General features: G+C 38.5%; 1 protein-coding gene across 1 annotated transcript; it reads right to left on the bottom strand.

Moving 5' to 3' along the window:
• Positions 1-7,002: 7,002 nt before the first annotated feature.
• Positions 7,003-13,842, bottom strand: GMNC (geminin coiled-coil domain containing). The gene is made up of 5 exons (XM_058555611.1): positions 13,807-13,842; positions 11,994-12,168; positions 10,184-10,272; positions 9,160-9,276; positions 7,003-7,623 (listed from the first exon to the last, which is right to left on the bottom strand). The coding sequence occupies exons 1-5, from the start codon at positions 13,840-13,842 to the stop codon at positions 7,003-7,005; spliced, it is 1,038 nt and encodes a 345-aa protein (XP_058411594.1).
• Between the last annotated feature and the right edge of the window lie 5,294 nt (positions 13,843-19,136).

Genomic DNA, 19,136 nt, shown 5'->3' with positions numbered 1-19,136 from the left:
CTTCCTCCACTTTATATGGGACACCGCCACAGCATGCCTTGCCAAGCGGTGCGTCGGTGCGCGCCCGGGATCCGAACTGGCGAACCCTGGGCCGCTGCAGTGGAGCACGTGCACTCAACCGCTTGTGCCACTGGGCCGGCCCCCAAATTGCTTTATTTTAAGAGTGCAAACATATCTAAGTTATTGTCCTTACTCTTTTGGGTTCCATATGTGTACCTCCCTTCTATTATTAATTGAATATTTGTAGAGGCTGTAGTGCGTCTTATTCTATAGAAATTTCTGCTGGATTGCCAGAATAGATACTTTATTTTATAAAAATCTACCCTGAGCCAGCTGGGCTAGTCATCATTCTCTGGATAGGTCTTACATATTGCCATGTTGAGCTTTTCTTCCCCTTTTTTCCTCCTCCATCTACCTCCACTGATGCAATTCTAACTTTATATCCAATGACTGTCTCTGACCTCCAGCCTTCAATGAATCCTTTCCTAGTTTCCCTCTACTCACCAATTGTAAACTCTTTTAAGACATGGACCATAGTCCCTGGAACATAAAATTGTGCTTTTAACATAATAGGAAAACAGTGAGTATTTATTGGTTTGAATCAGTAGAAATATGTTTAACTGGTTTTAAAATGTATTTTAAGAAGCATGAAGTTTTTCACTCAAGAATTAAATTGAAATGGACTTTTACTCTGCGTGACGGTTGTGATAAATGACAGAACTTAACTTACCCATGGTTCTTAAACGTTACGAGATTATCTCACAAACTTATAAGATAGATAGGGCGAACATTATCTTTATTTTACAGATGACTACGCTGAGGCTGAGGAAGGTTAAATTAATTCCTGAGGTCATACAGCTGTGCGTGAAGGAACCCACTTTTTTGACTAGAGTACTTTCCTTTTCCACAACATCACTGCACTGTGGGGAAGGGGAGTGTGAATCTCTGTCTGTACGCTGATCTACTGACACGAATAAATCCTAATAGTTACCATAGACATTAAACAATCTTCTAGAAGCCCATTCCAAGGCCATTGGAAGGATTTATTTACATTCCTCAGAGGGCTATTCTGCATCTCTAGCCTTTTTTCTTCCATTCTTGCTAACAGGATGGCTCACAAGAAACATAATTCACCCTCTATCATTTCAAAAGAAAGCAGTACATTAATTAAAACTATTGTAGAAATTTGGAGTGAGGACAATAGGATGGGCTAGGTGGACTACTTCTGGTCCTTTAAAGCAAGAGAAGGAAAGGCTAAGTCTCTGGCGACATGGTGCTCTACTCCCAAAGGAGGCTGGGATTCCTGGGGTGCACGCAGAGCCCTACCGAGGGATGGGGCCTTGGGTTGCACTGTGCAGATGCCACTTCCAGGTTCCGCCCACAAGGACTTCCCTGTGGGCCAGGGATGGAAGAAGAATGACTCTGTGGCTCCTGTGATGAGGCAAATCTCAGGAGACCAAAATGATGGTGTGTTTTGGCCTATTGCCTGATTTTAACAATGGGTTCTGACTTCTCACTGCAGGCTCATTAAAGGGCTTCTCCTGCTCTCAGCTTCAGAGAAACTGGATGGCCCTGAGGGAACATCACCTTTAGAAAGCTCCTGGTTATGGATCTGAGATCCTGGGCTTTGTCCCAGGGGGACCAGCCACTGAGTATTAAGGACTCTCTTGAAATAAGAAATTACCTTGAAACACCCTTTCTGTGACTTATTATTTCAGATTATAAACCTTGAAAAGAGATGAGAAAAAAAGAACATCTGCTGTATCCCTGAAAACGTATCATTTAATCCCTGATTTCCAAAGTGAGAGGATAAAATGCTCTCCATGTGTTAGAAGGAGTAGGTTCAGCATGGTAAATATGCTTTTTCAACTATTTTACTTTCCCTTAGAGTTATATGTAAAAGGGTTGACAGGAAAGGGAATAACAGCTTACTAGAACAGGTATAAAATCTATGTCCCGTACAAAGGGAGGAAGAGAGGGAATTCACATGCCTTGTTTAAAAACTGCTACGTTAGGCCTTTGTATTAGCAGCAATATAGGAATTGGGAGAGAGATTTATTTCCCTTTTAATTTTTCTGACTTTTTTCACTTAAGAAGCATGTTAATACTTGTGACCATGAGTAGTTTACCTTTTCCATCCTACTCTCTGTATCCCAAATTTCTGCAGTACTCTTCCATTTATATACTTCTCTTTCTGAAATGATAGAGGATGAATTAGGTCTCTTGTGAACAATCCCTTTTAGTAATTATGGAGTTAAGAGAGGCCTGGACTCAGACTAGAACTCTGATGATGTAAACAAAGATTTGAGACTCCCTCCATACTTCTAGACCTCTAGCTCTGAGGCCCATAATAGTCTGTAATAGACAGCAGACTGTGAGCACATGAACTGGTCCCAAACACCATCGTTATGTGATATATTGGAGAGAGAACTGGATCTAAAGTCAGTGCCAGGGTTTACCTTGGGCCTCAGTTACTTATTATAGTGTGACCCATTAAACACTTAGAGCCAGTTTTCTCATCTGTAAAATGAGAATCAAGATACATAGCTCATGCTGTAAGATGTTTCCCAAAACCTGTCATGATGACATCCATATTCGAGGGTCATTTAGAGTGAGTAAGGTCGAGGTGCAGTTTTCTCCAAGAAAAAAAAAAAAATCAAATATCCCTGTAGAGAAACTAAATAAAATCCAGGTTATCCATGACTGGTAACAGGAGAATCTCCATGTAGTAATGGGTTACTGGCCTGATACGTAAGTTTCAAACAATTTCTCTTGATATTAATCTTTCCCTTAGGAATACATGGCCTGTATAGGGGCCTCAGGGAAAATCTCTTCACATTTTCATATGCAGACATCCTGATATTTTTATAATTCTTCATGGTGTAACTGAGACCGTCTGGAACATTTAACTGAGGTTTTATTTGTTTTGGGGGGATTATACTGTGAAGGAAAATGAGAATGCCACAAAACTAGAGAATATCTTATGGGATGCAACTTGCTGCTCCTCAAGCTCGCATTGCCCGTCCTATCCTGGTTTCTGGCATGCTTTTGTGTGGTGAGTACTATCTTAATGCCATTCCAGGATCCATTCCTAGTCATCAGCCTTCCTTTAGATCCCAAACCAGATTCCTGACAAAATGGCTTCAGCACCTAGATCCAGCCAGATCTGAAGCACAAACTTTTCCATTACGAGAGCTAATTATTCCCTTGCTTTGATTAAGCATATTTAAGTTATGTTTCTCTCATTTGTAGCAAAGTTAGCTTGAGCACATATTTCATCTTTATATCTTCTGCAGTGCCTGACACAGACTATACCTGTTGAATAAGTGCCTCACTTATTAATCATACCACTATTTGGAAATTAAAATACATATTATTTTCTATGACATAAAATTTATAGCAGAAATGAGTATAGAAAACTTTTTCTTAGTCTGTTGCTCCCTTCACTGAAAAACGTTTCTAAAATAAGGGCCAAAAGTAGGGTTAAATAAGTTTTTGACATTTATTTATTAGATATAAATTCATTACAAAATTGACTCTTCCATATAATTAGAAATATTTTAAATCATAAACAAATCATGATCATTTAAAATATTAAGTGTTAAATTCCATTTTACATTTATAGAATATCCAATGTAAGAATTATAACTGAATGTCTGGTTATGTTCATGTAACAAAAAACGTAGATAAACATATGACAAATATGTTAAGAAATATACCATATATTTGTAGCTTGTAAGCCAATTTCACTTGGTTTAGTGAAAAATAATGAAAAATGGTGCATTTAATATTTACCTTATGTGAATCTTTTGGTAACTGAAACAAATGTAAAATTGTGTATCTCGACTTTACAGACAAGAAGTAAACTTATCAAAAATTTATCACTAGATGTAGTAACTCTATACTTTCCTCTACACCTATGATGTAGGTCGGTTGTTGAATTGATTTGTCATACTTTAAAAAAAATTTCTGTCTTCTTGAAATAGATCAAATAGAGCAATTCTTTCCTTTGATTCACTGGTTTCTTTTCTTCAAATTTTTAAAAATTATAGGTTAGTATCACTGCAGACTTAAATAATCCCGTGCATTAAAAGTCACCTGCCTAAGTGAGGTTTTCCAATTGGTGTTATTTTCCAGATACTGGTGAAATACAAGTATGATTTAATTTCAGATGATCAGAAGACATTGAAAATGTCATCAAATTTAAAAATTGATACTGGCTTCTAATTTTTATGGGAGGTTAGGTAAAATAGTGCTGTACACACAAAGCACTTGATCCTTTAGGCCACTTATCATCGAAAGCCTCATTAATGTATTCTGGATAAGGGAAAGAACCACTAAGCCCTAAATGCTGAAGATATTAGTCTGGCCCCATAGATCATACAAAAGAGGTGCAAATCAACAGGATTACAGTTAAAACCTAGGAGAAGAAAATCCATTATTAGCAAATGTTATGCACAATATAAAAATATTCATCAAATCACAAAAGTATTTAATTTTTATTTCTCACTTTATATTAGTAAAATATTAACTGTGGTTTACTGAAGAGGCAGGGTAACACCCCAAAAGTTAGCACATATACTCAGTTGAGAGAAATTTCTAATTTTTTAAACATCAACAAAATAAATTTCTATACATAATTCAAATGAATATCAAATGTCTATAGATATGACTGTGAGAAGATGTGGTAATTTTCTTCCATATAAGCTAAAGCAAGCTATCATAACTTACCACAAATGTGCTGTAATTTCTTAAAACCAGGCTAAGACCAAGTTTCATTTAAAAGCTATTACATTTTATGTGGCTTTGTTTTACATACCAAATGCATTATGCTAAGCCTGGGTACTGCCTCATGGTACATGACATTTGATAAGGCACATAAAAATGCAAAATAAATATTTGTCGACTAGTCAATTTAGTTTTACAGTTTAATCATGTAGACTTTCAAAATAGTTATGTTTCTCTCTTGATTCCTAATGTATGAAAGTACAGCCAATTCTAATTCTTATATTTGTTATTTTAAAAAGAGAGAAATTTCACCCACACCAGGAGCACAGATACAAGAACGTAAAAGGCATTTTGTTTTTGTTTTTGTTTTTAGAACATAGAATGTGTTTTATCTCTTCCTAAGTCAGGAAAATACTCCAGAGAATAATGTGACTTGATACCTTGGATTCCTCTTCATGGCTTAAAAAGAAAATTGGGTGGTAACAAAATTTTATAAAATAGATTATTTGCTCACATCACCAAAATAAAGCAAAAACCAAACAGCAACAGCAACAGACCACACGTCTTCATGACAAAGAATGTGAAGCAGCAGCCTTACGCTCTCAGGCACTGATTGTACAAGGTGACTTATTGTGACGTGGAAAAGACAAAAATGAGACAGAGATTCGACATGGGGAAATGTATCAGTAACTGAAGATTGGTCCAAAATAACATAGGTGCGCATCTTTGATGTGTAAATTATTCTGGGAAGGATAGGGAGGTTGGGGGGTTGGAAAGAAGGAAAACTAGCATGAGCACTAAGAATACATTTTTTTTAATTGAGAAAGAGAGAAATCTTTGATGTCAACATTTGCATTAAATCTATGCACACTTATTTAAAACCTAATGTTTCTATTTTTTAGATGCAAGTTATACTCACACAGTTTGACTGACTGAATTAACCTGCAAAAGAGGCTCATTCCAGAAAAAGAATACTGTGATCAGAGCAATGATTTCTAGTATTAATTACAAATGGCTCACATTTTGTTTAACTGTATATAAAGTTCACCCAACATATCTGCAGCGCCTATCAAAGCTAAAGAGAATAGTGACCTGGGATGGCGGTGTTGGAGTAAAGCTGATGGGAACCAGCCTCAATTCATAGAATGCTAGTAATTATCTAGTCCAACTTCTGTATTCTCCAGCTGGGAGAACTGAATCTCCACACCAGGGAAGTAGCTTTCTCAAGGTCACAGTAAATGAGTGGCTCTAAGTCTCATGGGGTGGCCACAGTGTCCAAAGTGCTCACGTTTTATCACCACCGCATAGCACAGTGCCTAGTATAGTAGGTGTTCTACAAGAATTTTGATTGGGTTGATGAATGAAAAAATGAGTATATGAGTGACTGAATGAACAAGTGAGACAGTGTCAGAGCTAGGCTGGACTATACTTTCACAGAACAGAAGTCTGTCAGCATCTGAGTGGTTTAGGATGATGACTTGTTCCGTTACCACAAGTCCCTCAAAATGTTCTTGCTTGAGCCATGTTGTTTAAAGATGCAATGCCAGGTGCCTATAGAAACTGATACACCATGGGGCATTTTGAAGTAATTTTAATTCTCTTTAATTTTTTAATTTATCAGTGATATTTCTTATCAGTAGAGTTACAGCTGTTAGAAGACACTCTTTTTCAACTCTACCATGGGACACTCAACTCACTGAACTGCCCTACACATAACATTACTCACATCTACATTATGTCTTCAGGAAGGGTGATGGGCATAGACACTTGTTTCTACCTCACCCTCAGCTATTTGAACACTCAATAACAGGTACTTGGAGCAAGAATAGCGCTCCTTCTAAAGGCAGTTTTCAGAAATAAGGAGGAGCAAGAGAGGGAGAAAAGTGAAAGGGTGAAGTCTGTCAACACCTAACTGCTTGAGGAAGGAAGAAAAGCTGTTAGACCCGTTATAGTTAGGACAGCACACGTAGGTCTCAAAGGAATATTCAGGCAGTTGAAAAATACCTTTTCAAGTATAGGGCAAAGGGAAGAAGTCAACAGCAGGTGTTGGTGTGTAAACAAGTCAAATTTAGGTGAAAGAAAAGCAGGCATGTTTCATTATGGATTCTTGGAAGCTACTCTCTGCAGATTTAAGTGGGTAATTGAGAGTGACATTTAAAGTGGCAGGAAACAGTCTGGGCAATAGCTTCCGTATTCCACATAGTCAAGTTCCAGTGCAAGAGAGGTCTTTGTAAACAGAGTTCATGGCAGTCCTTTGTGATAGAAGAGGGGTCACTAAGCCTGCTTAGGGACCCAGGTAAACTTCCAGCCTCCCTCTTCATCTCGACGAACAAAGGCTTGTCCCTGGTGGAAGGAATGAGTTTTCACATTACAGTGAGGGCTCAGGGATGTGGAAAAGGCCATCTCTGTCTTATTGGGTGACACATCAGAAGTATAGTAAGGAAGAGTTTGCAGCCCTCCTGGGGGATTTGAAAGTTGAGAAAAGAAGGCAAAATCTTCGCTGCGGCTGGCAGTGCTGTGCGAGGGGGTTGTTCTGTCACCTTCGTAGTCAATTGGCAGATCCTCCCTGGGGATATTTTCATGATCAACTGCATCATCGGGAAACTGTGGAAATATGCTGGTGAGTTTTCTGGGGTGAGAGGAGAGGGCACTGTAGTTAGCTGATAAGGTGTCATCAATGGTGTTAAGGTCTTTTAACCCAAGTGTCTGAAGGACCCAGGGATCCACAGGGGGCCCGGGTTGTTCTTCACAGTTAGCAAATTCACTAGAGAGGTTTCTCTTGGCATTTTTGCGATGGGGGATCTCAGGAGGAAAATATCTCTGCTCTTTGGGTTTCCTCTTCCCCTTTCTGAACTTTCCCCATGCTTTGGAGAACTCATCTGATGATAGCAATTTCTGGGGAAGTAATATTTGAAAATATACAGTCAGATAATCAACTAAGGTCATTTTCTTTACTGCTGTCTAATTATACCGCCTTCAAATATTTACCGGTCACCTTAATTCCTTAGAAAACTTGATTAAATTTCTATTTTCACACACATACACACACAAGTAAATCTGATTGGAGTAGCTTCCGTTTCTAAATTAAAATCTATGATGACAAGTTACCAGCTAGAAACTCCAATTTTTTTTAATAGTCATTTAAAAGTTGAAAGGAGTAAATGATGTCTTTAAAATTTCAATTCAGGAAAGTAATTATCATTATGATGATGACAATGATAAGTATTATGAATTGAACATTGGTTATATCCATGATCTCATTTCATATATGTACTACTAAAATCTCCTTTAACGAGGAAACTGAGGCACAGGCAGGCACATTAGTGACTTGCTAAGGGTCATGCAGCCTAGATTTAAACCTAAGCCATCTGAATCTAGACAGAACCACTGATTGAAACACTATGTGACACTGCTTCCTCTATTTCATTAACTTTATAGCAGTGCCATGTGATATGTATTATATTAGTCTAAATCTCGCAAAATTGAGAATGAGAGAAAAATCTGCCTAATTTATATAACTTACTAATTTAACAACTATCCTTTTTGAACAGAAGGGTGGCTGGAGTTAGGAGCCTAGGATAATAACTAGAGATGTGCTCCCTTTTTTAACGAAGCTAACTGAATTGTAAAGGAATTAAGTATAGTATCCTTTCTTCTCTGAACTATGTCCAATGAGAGTAGTAAGAAGCATCATCAATGTAGATGAAATAATATCAAATAATGTAGCTTGTCTAGAAGTAAGGTAGAGATTGATGATAGAAGCAATAATGATAATAGAATGGCAAATAGATAATAAAAAATACAAAACCCAAAGAAAGAAAGAACAACAAAAGGGGACGATGGGCAAACTATTCATCCTTGAGTTAGAAATAGTTTATTTTAAAAGTGTAAGAAAAAAATGTTCATTAAAAGCCAATGTAATTGTCTATATCTAATTGCTGCTCAAGAGATCTGGGCTCTAGCTGTACTCATAACATTTTAGAGCTGGGAAGATTCTTAAAAGATCTTTTAGCCTGTTCATTTACAAATGAAGGTAACTGAGGCCCTAAGTGAGAGAGTGATTTACCTAAAGTCAAACAGATAATTAAAAGAACCGATAGTCTCTCAGCTCTGATTCCCACTCCAGTGTTCCATCCATCCAACTCTGTCTTTTTGATTAACCTCTGTTGTCTCAGCAATTCCCTTGACTGGCTTTTGACTCTTAAACAGCTCCTTTTGTAATATATAGCTAAAATCTGCAATCTAGATACTTCAGAGAAATGATAGATAAAAATTCTTGCAAAACTGCTGTAATTCCTTCAGAACAACCCATCCAATGCATTCCAAGGCACATTGCTTAGTACACTTCTTACATTTAATCAAGGAGTTTTACCCAAATCGTCTCCTTTCTCGAATCACTGCTCTGTCCTTATAAAGGGGATAGTTACATACCTTGGCCTTTTCCTCAAGACATTTAACCAAAGCAGAATTCAGGTATTGTCTGAGGTGGTTATTCTCTTCATGTAACCTAGCAAGCTCTTCTTCCTTCTGCACCAGAGTATCCTGGAGCTGCAAAAAGCAGACAATGGTGAAGCCTGCTCCATTATATTGACTTTGTAACCTTATAATAATGCCACTGATCCTTAACCTGCTTAAACTTGATTATTATTCTGTTTGTTATACGAACTCAACCTCAGGGAGCCCTCGCCCTCAGAGGCCTCAATGCAACCTACACCCACTACCACCTGATCGTTCAGTTGTGTGCCCTGAATTTTTTATCCATTGCAAAGTGTTTGAAGAGATTATATAACTTTTAAAATTGTAACCACAAGGGAATTGGGGAGGTATGTAGGAAAATGAGCTGCAGGCAACTGTTTAAATATAGAAAAAGGTGTTTAGAAAGGTTTTACTGGACTCCTTCCTCGCACATTAAAAAAAGAAGAAAGAAAAAGAGGTGGGTTGGCTTCCCTCAGCCTCAGACTGATCTGTTTGTATGTCTACTAGATTAAATTACTCTCTCAAGAACAACAGCCAACAAAATATGGAAAATGAAGCAATCTTTGCAAAAACTTTTATAATCATCATCCCTTCTCCAAGTGATTAGCTATGTTTATGGGTTAAAAATACGATCACACTCATATAATTTGATCTTTCCAACAGCCCTCTGAGGTAGGCAGCACCTATTCCAATAGACAATTAAAAGGAGGCTTCAAGAGGTCATACAATTAAAATGTGTAAAGGCAGGGCTTGACTGCAGGTCCTCCTAGAGGGTTCTGGTGGTGGTGGTTATTGTTTTCTGTGACATTGATCATCCAACTTGGATCGCTTTGTGGACAGATATCCACTTTGGTTCTAAACTGAAAGTCAACATATAAATTTAACAAGGGAAAAGAAGCACTGTGACATTGAAGGACAATATTAAGAATGGAAAGCATGGACCATGGCGAGTCTCAGTGTTCTGATTATCTACACGTACCTGTTTGTTCCTATGGAGCTGAGACGAAAGCTGAGCCTCTTCCCATGAACGCAAGTCAGGAACAGGGAAATTTGAGTCGCTTGATGATTCTATGTGAAAACAAACGGAAACTGAGAAAACACACTTGTAGTTTATGTGCAATAAAGAACTCGCCACAGGATTTTGGAAAGTTTAACAGGTTCAATTACCTTTCTAAAAATAGCTATTGTCTCCACCCAGGAAAACAAAATATTTAAAGCTTTCAAAACCAGCAAGCATGCTATGAAAGACAAATATTTATAGATTATATGCCAAAGTGGTTACAGAGGTGAATTTTTAGGAGTTAAGAGGTCACATTCCCCTCTAATATATGTATTCCTGCTGACTAAATTTATTAAGACTGTTCTATCTGCATTATTAATTCATTCAAATATTTATTGACCTTCCCCTCACTAAGCATAATGTTGCAATTCCACTATGTTTTTCAAGTTTTTATCTTATTTTCTAAGCTTTAGTGCTTGATGATATAGTGTTTTCCTCCTGACATATAAGTGTGTTTCAAGATTTTGCGGCTTTTTGTTTCTTTGTATCTTTTCTCAAATTCAGAAAAAATCATGTGGCAGAACCAACAATAAAGACATTTAATTCTGAGTGCTTGGCTCTAGAATGAAATGCAATTTTGGAGGCTACCATTTTTCCCCAGATGAAAATCTCTGTCTGCCTGTCTTAAATCTGATGGAGAATATTTATTCAGAATTCTATGTGCTAGCACTTTCTACTTTAAAATAATTTGGGCCTTGCTTTTCTGAAGACTTTGATGAAAATCTCAAAACTGTACCCCAAACTCGTGTATTTCAAATGTCAGCATCTGTATGTCTTTTTTGCTTTTTCAAAAAAAAATTTTTTTTCATGTTTGACAGTAAACTATACCCACCAATAAAAAAGATGCTTGCACATGCTGAATGGTTTACTTTTACTTTCTTTTTCCCATCTGGTACAGTTCCTACTCTTGCCTTCCTCTACCTAAACTGAAATATTACTGAAATATTTTTGATTAAAGTGGAATAATAAGTAAGGAGACAGGAATAAAATTTTATACACTGTTTGGTTTCATATCCCTGGGCATTCTGTTTTCTCTGTTGCCTGTGGTAGAAAGGTAAAACTGAACTACTTGCTTCCTGACATATAAATGTGTTTCAATATTTTGGGACTTTTTGTCTGTTTGTATCTTTTCTCAAAGTCAGAAAAATCATGTGGCAGAACCAACAATAAAGACATTTAATTCTGAGGTGTCTGAGAGTTTTTCCAGAAACTTGAGTGTTAATACAGAAAATCCTTTAATATTTATAAATACGGTTACGAAACCTCAGGTCAAAATTAATTTCCATCAATGTTATGCTTCCTCCAAAGTTGAAGTCTTCTTTGGGTAAAAAGCAAATATTTTTTTCCACTTATAAGACACTGTTCATAGAATTTCCTCTAGGAAATGATCCAACTGGTATCTTGATTCCAAAAGCATCCCACGAGTATGATTTATAAAACTTTGAGCCAGACTCAAACTCCCTCAGTGAGTTGGAAATTTCCAAGAACCATAAAGGGATGTAGGAAGAAATTCATGTTGTCCATCAGACAAGGGGAAGAATCCCATTTTCACTATTTTACAAGTACAAAATATCAGGTTACTTAAGTTGTAAAATGCAAGAGTCTTTGGAGTTTCTTAAACTTTCCATATCATTCCTTCTTCAACAGAGTTCCAGCCCATGATGCTTTGCAACTATGGTGCTGGAAAAGGGCTTCAGATCTACCAGGAAAGCAGAAGAGCAGAACTTACCCTGCGCCTGTGGTGCTGGTTGGGGCTCTCTGTTGTCCAGGAGACCAGCAGCCCAGAAAGAGACCCAAGTCTCCGTGGAAACGTCAACACTAGATTCTGACGTTGTAGTGGAATACGGGCAATTATAGTTCTGGCCTCCTACAAAGTACTGGTCTTGGCAAGGCAGAATGGTGTTCTGTGAAATTCAGTATGAGGGGTATAGGGGTCCCAGGAGATGGGTTGATGCGGATTTGGAGGTAGGAAAGAGTGGGAGCAAGAAATAGAAATTACATGCAATGAATAAAAAATAGTCAAGGTGTTGGTATAGATCCCAGATCAATTTTGAGTGATCAAAACATAATTACTAAAAGGGAATCAGCTTCTTGGTTTACCCAGTACTTTCCTTAGGCCCTCTCAGCAAAGAACAGGCTAGTATTGGATGGACCACATTTGTAAATATACAAGAGTATTTTCTGTTGCAATGTCTGAGTCATCTCACAGGCTACCCAGGATCTAAGTAAAAGGAATTCTATTTAATGATTCAAAGATATGAGAACTGTTTGGCTCTTTCTAGCAAATATCTTAATTATATTTCTACTATCCTTGAAAAGCAGAGAGCCCAGAATGCTAAGGCTGAAATAGACAGAACCTGACATATAGTCTAACCTCCTTATTTTAGTTTCTTAGTTTCTGAATTATAAACTTGCCCCATTCCTCCCTCTGGCTTTAAATGCTGCTGGAACCTATAATGATCTGAATAGTTTGAGATATATATATATTCCAGAGATAACTAAATAAATTTTGCTTAACTCCAAGTACAGGAGCATAAAGTCACTCCAAGTAAACATATAATCAAAGCTAAAATAAGTTAGTCAGCAAAGATAGCAAGCTCTAGGTCTCTCCATCACTAGGTCTCAATGTCCTTCCAAAGTTACCTCGCCACCACTATGCCTGGCATGCATTCTCCACTGTGTTCTGAGCCAGTGAACATCCTCCTGCCCTCGACTCCTCAAACCTCAAACACACAGTTTTTCCAAATGTCCAGGCAGGAGCGGGTATGCAGCCTTCCTGGGTTAATCTGTACAACAGCCCATTCCTAATTATTTGTCAATGTTTAATCAGGTAAAAGCCATTCATTTCAGCAGAGCCCAGCTTTGGACAAACTCTTTATTGACCACTGCAAGTCTTTTGTTGACTTGAGAACCTTCTTGGGCATAACATAAACAGAGAGAAAACAAGAAGAAGAGGGGAAAAAAAAGTTAAGTCAATTAAGTCACCCTTTGTTAATGTTCCCGGTCAGTTTAGTTTTGAAAAAGTCCAGTTTTGAAGCAGGTCCAGCTTGGGGAGTTCAGACTAAAGAAATTCAGCAGAAGGTGTATCAAGTGCTATTTTCTTTTATTTTAAAAGCATGTTTGTAGGCACTTTCCCTGAAGATATTATCAGAATCAGAGCTGAGCTATTATGCAATTGACACCTGAGAAGAAAACAAGCCCCAGACACCCCTAGACTAGTTCAAGTCCAAGTGTTTGCAAATATGTGCATAATCTGGAAGAAGACGTGGAATGAAGGCGATTCCAGATGAAGAGGGAGAGAAAGTTGGGAGAAAGTACAGAAAGTAGAAATAATAGAGAAGGTAAAGGAATGAGAGAAAGATTGAGCCGGACAGAAGGAATTAAGAGAAGAGAAGAGAAAGCCCAGAGAAGATAGAGAAGAAAAGGGAGATGGGGCAGCAGAGAAGACCTGATGTAATTGGCAGGTAGCAGAGAAATCTTGCTTCCACGGTGGAAGAATTCTAAATGAAAGCTGACTAGCTCTCAGAGCCCCCAGGTTTCACCAGCAGACTAGCTAACGCCAGCTCCTCACTTACCATCTTGCAGTGGAAGAAGGCGCTGCAGACTGAGCCCACTCTTAATTTTTTCGGTAAAGCCCGTGGGAGCTTTAAATGGGACTGAGGGGAGGAGCTAGGAGAGGCGAGTTCTAATCCGCGGGAGCTCCGGGTGGCGCCCGGGGCTCCCGGCGAGAGCCGCCCTCTGATTTGGCGCGAGGCTGTCAAACTGGTGACGCGGGTCGGGCGACATCCAGCCAAAGCCAAAGTCACCGGCAGTCACGGCGGCCGCCGCGCCGGGACCTGGGACCTGCGGATCGGGGTCCGCGGCGGTGGGTCCCGGGCAGGGCCCGCGCACTCCGCCTCCGGGTGCGCAGCGCGGCTTCAAACCCTGCGCCTGTGCCGCCCGCGGCCCGCCGACCGGGCGCCGGGCATCAGGTGCTGGCGGTGACCGCTCCGCCGGCCCGACGGCGCGAACGCGGCTCCCACTCGCGCGGGGCGCCCGGCGGCCGGGCAGGGCGGGGCGCACAAGCCGGCCCGGGTGCCGGGGCGTGGGGTCAGGAAACGCTCAAATCGGCATCTCAGGGATCAGGGCAGCACTTGGGGGAGCCCATCCAGCAGGCTCCAGAGTTAATACTGCTCCTTGTTATTTTCTGGCCACTTGATAAATATCAACGTGCTGTATGACGTCGTGAATTGATTTCCCTTTTTTTTTCCTTCTATTTGATGTGTCTCGTTTTCCCCAGCTTCTGAAGTGGGTGTTAAATGTGGAGGTGATCTATGTCCATTCCAGAATGTACATTTCAGGAGAATAGTGGTTTCTGTCCATTTTGTTCACTGCTGTCCCCAAAGTGCCTGGAACAATTTCTAACATGTAATGGGTGCTCAACAAGGAACGAATTAAACTACAAATTTAAGAACTTAAAAGTGTCTGTCCCTGTGTTGGTCTTATCTTCACAACTACTATTATATAGAATAAATTATTACAATTAAGAAAAATCAGTGTTAATACTTCTCAATTAAAGTGTTTGATTTCCACCATCTTTTCTCTTGCATTTTAGTCTCACAACAGCATGATGTTACATCTAGAGAAGAAAGAGGGGTAATACCATCTTCAAAACCATTCCTCTACCGCTAACAGCCATTCTTATTTCAACTGGCAATAACCCTAGGAAGTAGGTACTCTTATTGTCCCTGTGTCAAAGGATGGAGAGTGAAGCACTGAGGTTAAGAAATTTGACACAATGTTAACACCATTAGGAAGTGGCAAACTTGGGATTTTAACCTCTGACTCCAGCATCTGTGCTCCCAGCTATGGTTTTTGACTCTCTTTGACTTTTTTCCACCCCACGTTATAGCCATTTATGTAATGGGGATTGTTATGGACTAAATTGTGCTCCCCCGCAAATTCCTATGTTGAATCCCTAACCCTCAATGTGACTGTGTTTGGAGATAGGGCCTCTAAAAAGGTGATTAAGGTTAAGAGGTCTTAAGGATGGTGCCCCAATCCAATAAGACTGGTGTGCTTATCAGGAGAGGAAGAGACGCCAGGAAAGGCCTACAAAGAGAAGAGGCCATGTGAGGACACAGCAAGAAGATGGCCATTTGCAAGTCGAGGAGAAACTGATAACCCTACTGATGCCTTGATCTTGGACTTCTAGCCTCCAGAACTGTGAGAAAATAAATTTCTGTTGTTTAAGCCACTCAGTCTGCAGATTTTGTTAGGGCAGCCCTAGCAAACTAATACAGACATGGTATAGGCATTGAGAAAACTTCTGGTTCTGGTTGGCATAGATCTTTCTCTAATCCAGTTTTGACCTGTATTTATTCTGCCTTCTTTTGTACTTATCACCCATAGCACTTAGCAGTAACTAGTACATAGCAGATGCTCATTAAGTGCTGTGTGTCCAAAATTAAGGAAGGAATGGAAGAGGAAGAGGAGGAAAGTACCAGACTTGATAGGGTATCTTTTTCCAGCTCTAATACTGTTTATTCACAAACATTTTTTCAAGTGAATAGTACCAGGTTTGGGGATTACTGCCTGGAAGATACTGCCTGGGTTACTTGACATGACTCATATCAGTGAATGATGTGAGAGAGTGGTCCCTCTCTGCTCTCGCTGCACAAGGGGCAAGGATGCCCTGACAATATGACCCTGAGATGATGAGGGAAACAGATCAAACCCATTTAGGCTGTAGGAATCAATGATCTTGTTCAGGGTAAAGAAAACTTCAATTAGTTTTATGACGAGCAGCAGGAGAAGCAAAAGGAGGATCAAGTTGTTTTATTTTTGGAAATTGTCATAAATGAAACATGAGCCTCTAGAAAGTACAGTTTTTTTGACACTTAAAATGGGCAATTGTGCAAACATGATATGAAAATAAAGGGCATTGGCTTTGGATCCAAATGTACCTGGGTTCAAATTCCTGCTCTACTGTCTGAGATTGAATCACCTGGGGCTATGTTATCATGGTCTCTAAATCCTCAGTTAGCTTCCCTGGTAAATTAAGAAAGAAATACCCATCAGAGAGGTTTATTAAAAACCTGATCATTAATGCTTGAAAATTCCTAATTCACTGCCTAGATCATAACTAGTAGCAATTATTATTGTTAGCTGTGGAAGACTCTGCCTTTGAACATATATGCTGCTGTGCCTTGCTTGTTAAAAATAACTGAAAATGAAATCTACATTTATAAAACAGGTTTTTTTTTTGAAGGCTAGAAATATTTTTTAAAAGCCTTTGATGGATTTTAAGCACAAATCCTTGATAAATCATTAACTACTTTAGCTTAGTAGGAGTGGGAGTATATATGGTGGCAGAAAATCCTAAAGTTCAACTGTGAGGAGCTATTGACAATTGAACATAAATCAGAAGATAAAGCTGTCTTGAAATCATAAACTGATGGAAAAATTTCCAAATTCTTAAAATCTGATTTAAGCACATCTTTTTATTTAAGATCTACTGCTTAGGTATAAGCCTTATTTTTTGTTTGTTTGATGATTTTTTTTAAATTAATCAAGTAAGCAATAATGTAAAATTCTTTGGCCACTTTTTATTAATACATATGAAAGAAAGATGTGCACCTTCCTTAGCAATTGCAACCCAGGAAGACGTTTTTTCTTCTATGAACAATACAATCAGTTAAAAACTGCCTTTTGTATTGTGTATCAAAAAGGAGGTAGCTAATAACAGCCCAAATTGTTGAATCAGGGCACTGCCTCCTGTCAGGGCAAAGATATAACAAAATAGAAGGTAATTTGACCTGCACACAAACCAAGTCTGTAGACAGAAAAGGGTAGAGTGTGATCAGAGGTGGGCCGAGGAGATAAATAGATTGGCATATGGAATGTTCTTTTATTTCACCCCTGGAGGACACTTTATTCAATTACCTCATTAGTGAAGTCAGCAGCATATAGAATAAAAGAACAATTTTAAAATTCTCTTTATAAACGTAGCCTTTTCCCATAGCTTCAACAGCTGAATCTCCAGGCAATAAAAAGATAGTATTTCTGCTTTCACAAGTAGGTAAAGAAAAGCATAACCCTTAGGAAAAATTAAGTGCAGTAGATAATTTAGACTGGGAGATTTAACATTTGCATATTTTATTTTAGCATATCCAGAGAACCATGACACATTTAGTTTGTTGAGGCATAGTTTTGAATTTCACCACTCCAGAATGATGTGCAGAAATCAATCATGTCGATGAGCACAGGGTCTTGCCTACTCCGCACCATCTACGTGTCAGCATAGCTTCTAGCAACCATCACATATGCACTAACTTATGCAGTGGTAAAAACTGTTTCTACATGAACAATAGGTACATAAAAGGAAGGCAACTGTTAATTCTGGCAGCAGAAATGAAATAAAATAAGTTTGAGAAAATGATATCATGTTATTAGCCAGAAAAGAGAAAAGCCTTGGATAAATTAAAGAGTGAAATGTTCAATTTGGGCCTAAATCAGATTAGTGGTATATAGAACTGAGGAGGTGAGAGGGAGAGGGAGATTTATGATACTATTTTATTGGATGTTTCAGCCAGAATTAATTTCAATAGCTTTATAACCAGTTTTAGCCCTTTATTTATTGACTCATTAAGTGACTGCTTAATTTTTCAGTTGTATTTGACTGTATTATATTATGGAAAATCATATACTACAATGACATTCACAAATTTGAATATTCTCAAGTCTAAGGGTATGTCTTTCAATAACAACTATCTATTTCAAATTTGAGGGATAACTAACCAATGGATGCCGATTTCTATTCATTGCACAAAGTGAGGCAAACCTTTTCTGCCCTCTGTAGCATTGCTGTCTGGCTTTTCTCAAAATATGGCACTTAAAAATAATATTTGTGGGCAAGCTGGAATAAATATTTGAGGCTTATCCTGGCTATTGACAGGCAGGGGAATCCCATTTCTCCCAGGCCCTATCAGGCCACCATGAGGACAGGGGCCATCAATATCTCCCAGGATCTAACTCATCTTGCCTTGGCGCACTGGTTGAGAAGCTCTGCTCTGTGATAACCCATCTGGCCAAACTGGAATAAAATAATCTCAATACTACTATAAACATAAATACAAAACAGTGAAATTAACTTGGCGTTACAATGACATTAGAGATGTGGAATTCCAAACAAAACAAAACAAATACAACTCTATTCCTCCTTACTTTATTCCAACCACACTAGAAAATAATGAAAATAGTGAGTTATTATGATTACCATACATCAGAGATGGGCTAATCTAACTATATTTTGAAATAAAATGAATTTCCACCTCAGGAACACTAGTATATTCATAAACTAGCCCTCTGCCTTCATTGCTCCTGAAACCTCTCTCAAGGATTTTTGATCTAGAGGTTAGTGGATGGATTGCTGACTGGGCATGAAAGACCTGAAAGGTGAATTTACACTGACTATGGCATCCAACATTATCCTGAAGATAAGAGAAATAAGAACGTCCCTGCCTGGTTTCTTTAAAAAGCTTAGTTCAAAGTATAATAGCAAAACAGGACAACTATGACCTGATTCCTTCTAGTCCTGGAATTATCAGAGAACCTGAAATAATGTGACATCTTTCATGAAAAGAAGACAAAGAAATATATATAGAGACGAAATGTTAAGCTACAGTGAAGTTATAATTCCATATTTTTGTAATTCATAAAATCTATAAAATTTAACTGAATTCTTATTAACCCAATAATTTGTGGCAAAATCACCTTATTTACAATTAAATCAAAGAAACTTATTTGAAATTTGTAATAACAAAATTTGAGTGTTTCTAGTCAAACTGTTTTCCACATTTCTTTTTTTCACAAAATGAAAGCATAATGCCAA

The sequence above is a fragment of the Diceros bicornis genome, chromosome 15 (genome assembly GCF_020826845.1).
Source record: "Diceros bicornis minor isolate mBicDic1 chromosome 15, mDicBic1.mat.cur, whole genome shotgun sequence".
In the NCBI taxonomy this organism is placed as follows: domain Eukaryota; kingdom Metazoa; phylum Chordata; class Mammalia; order Perissodactyla; family Rhinocerotidae; genus Diceros; species Diceros bicornis.
The sequence above is the reverse complement of the archived record's forward strand: the minus strand, read 5'-3'. Positions and strand labels throughout refer to the sequence as shown.

Coding starts and splice junctions, on each gene's coding strand:
- GMNC (XM_058555611.1), bottom strand. CDS start 13,842: ATGGTAAGTGAGGAGCTGGCGTTAGCTAGTCTGCTG. Junction 10,273..11,993: donor ACCAGCACCACAGGCGCAGG/GTAAGTTCTGCT, acceptor GTTTTCACATAG/AATCATCAAGCGACTCAAAT. Junction 7,624..9,159: donor GTCTTGAGGAAAAGGCCAAG/GTATGTAACTAT, acceptor TTACTTCCCCAG/AAATTGCTATCATCAGATGA.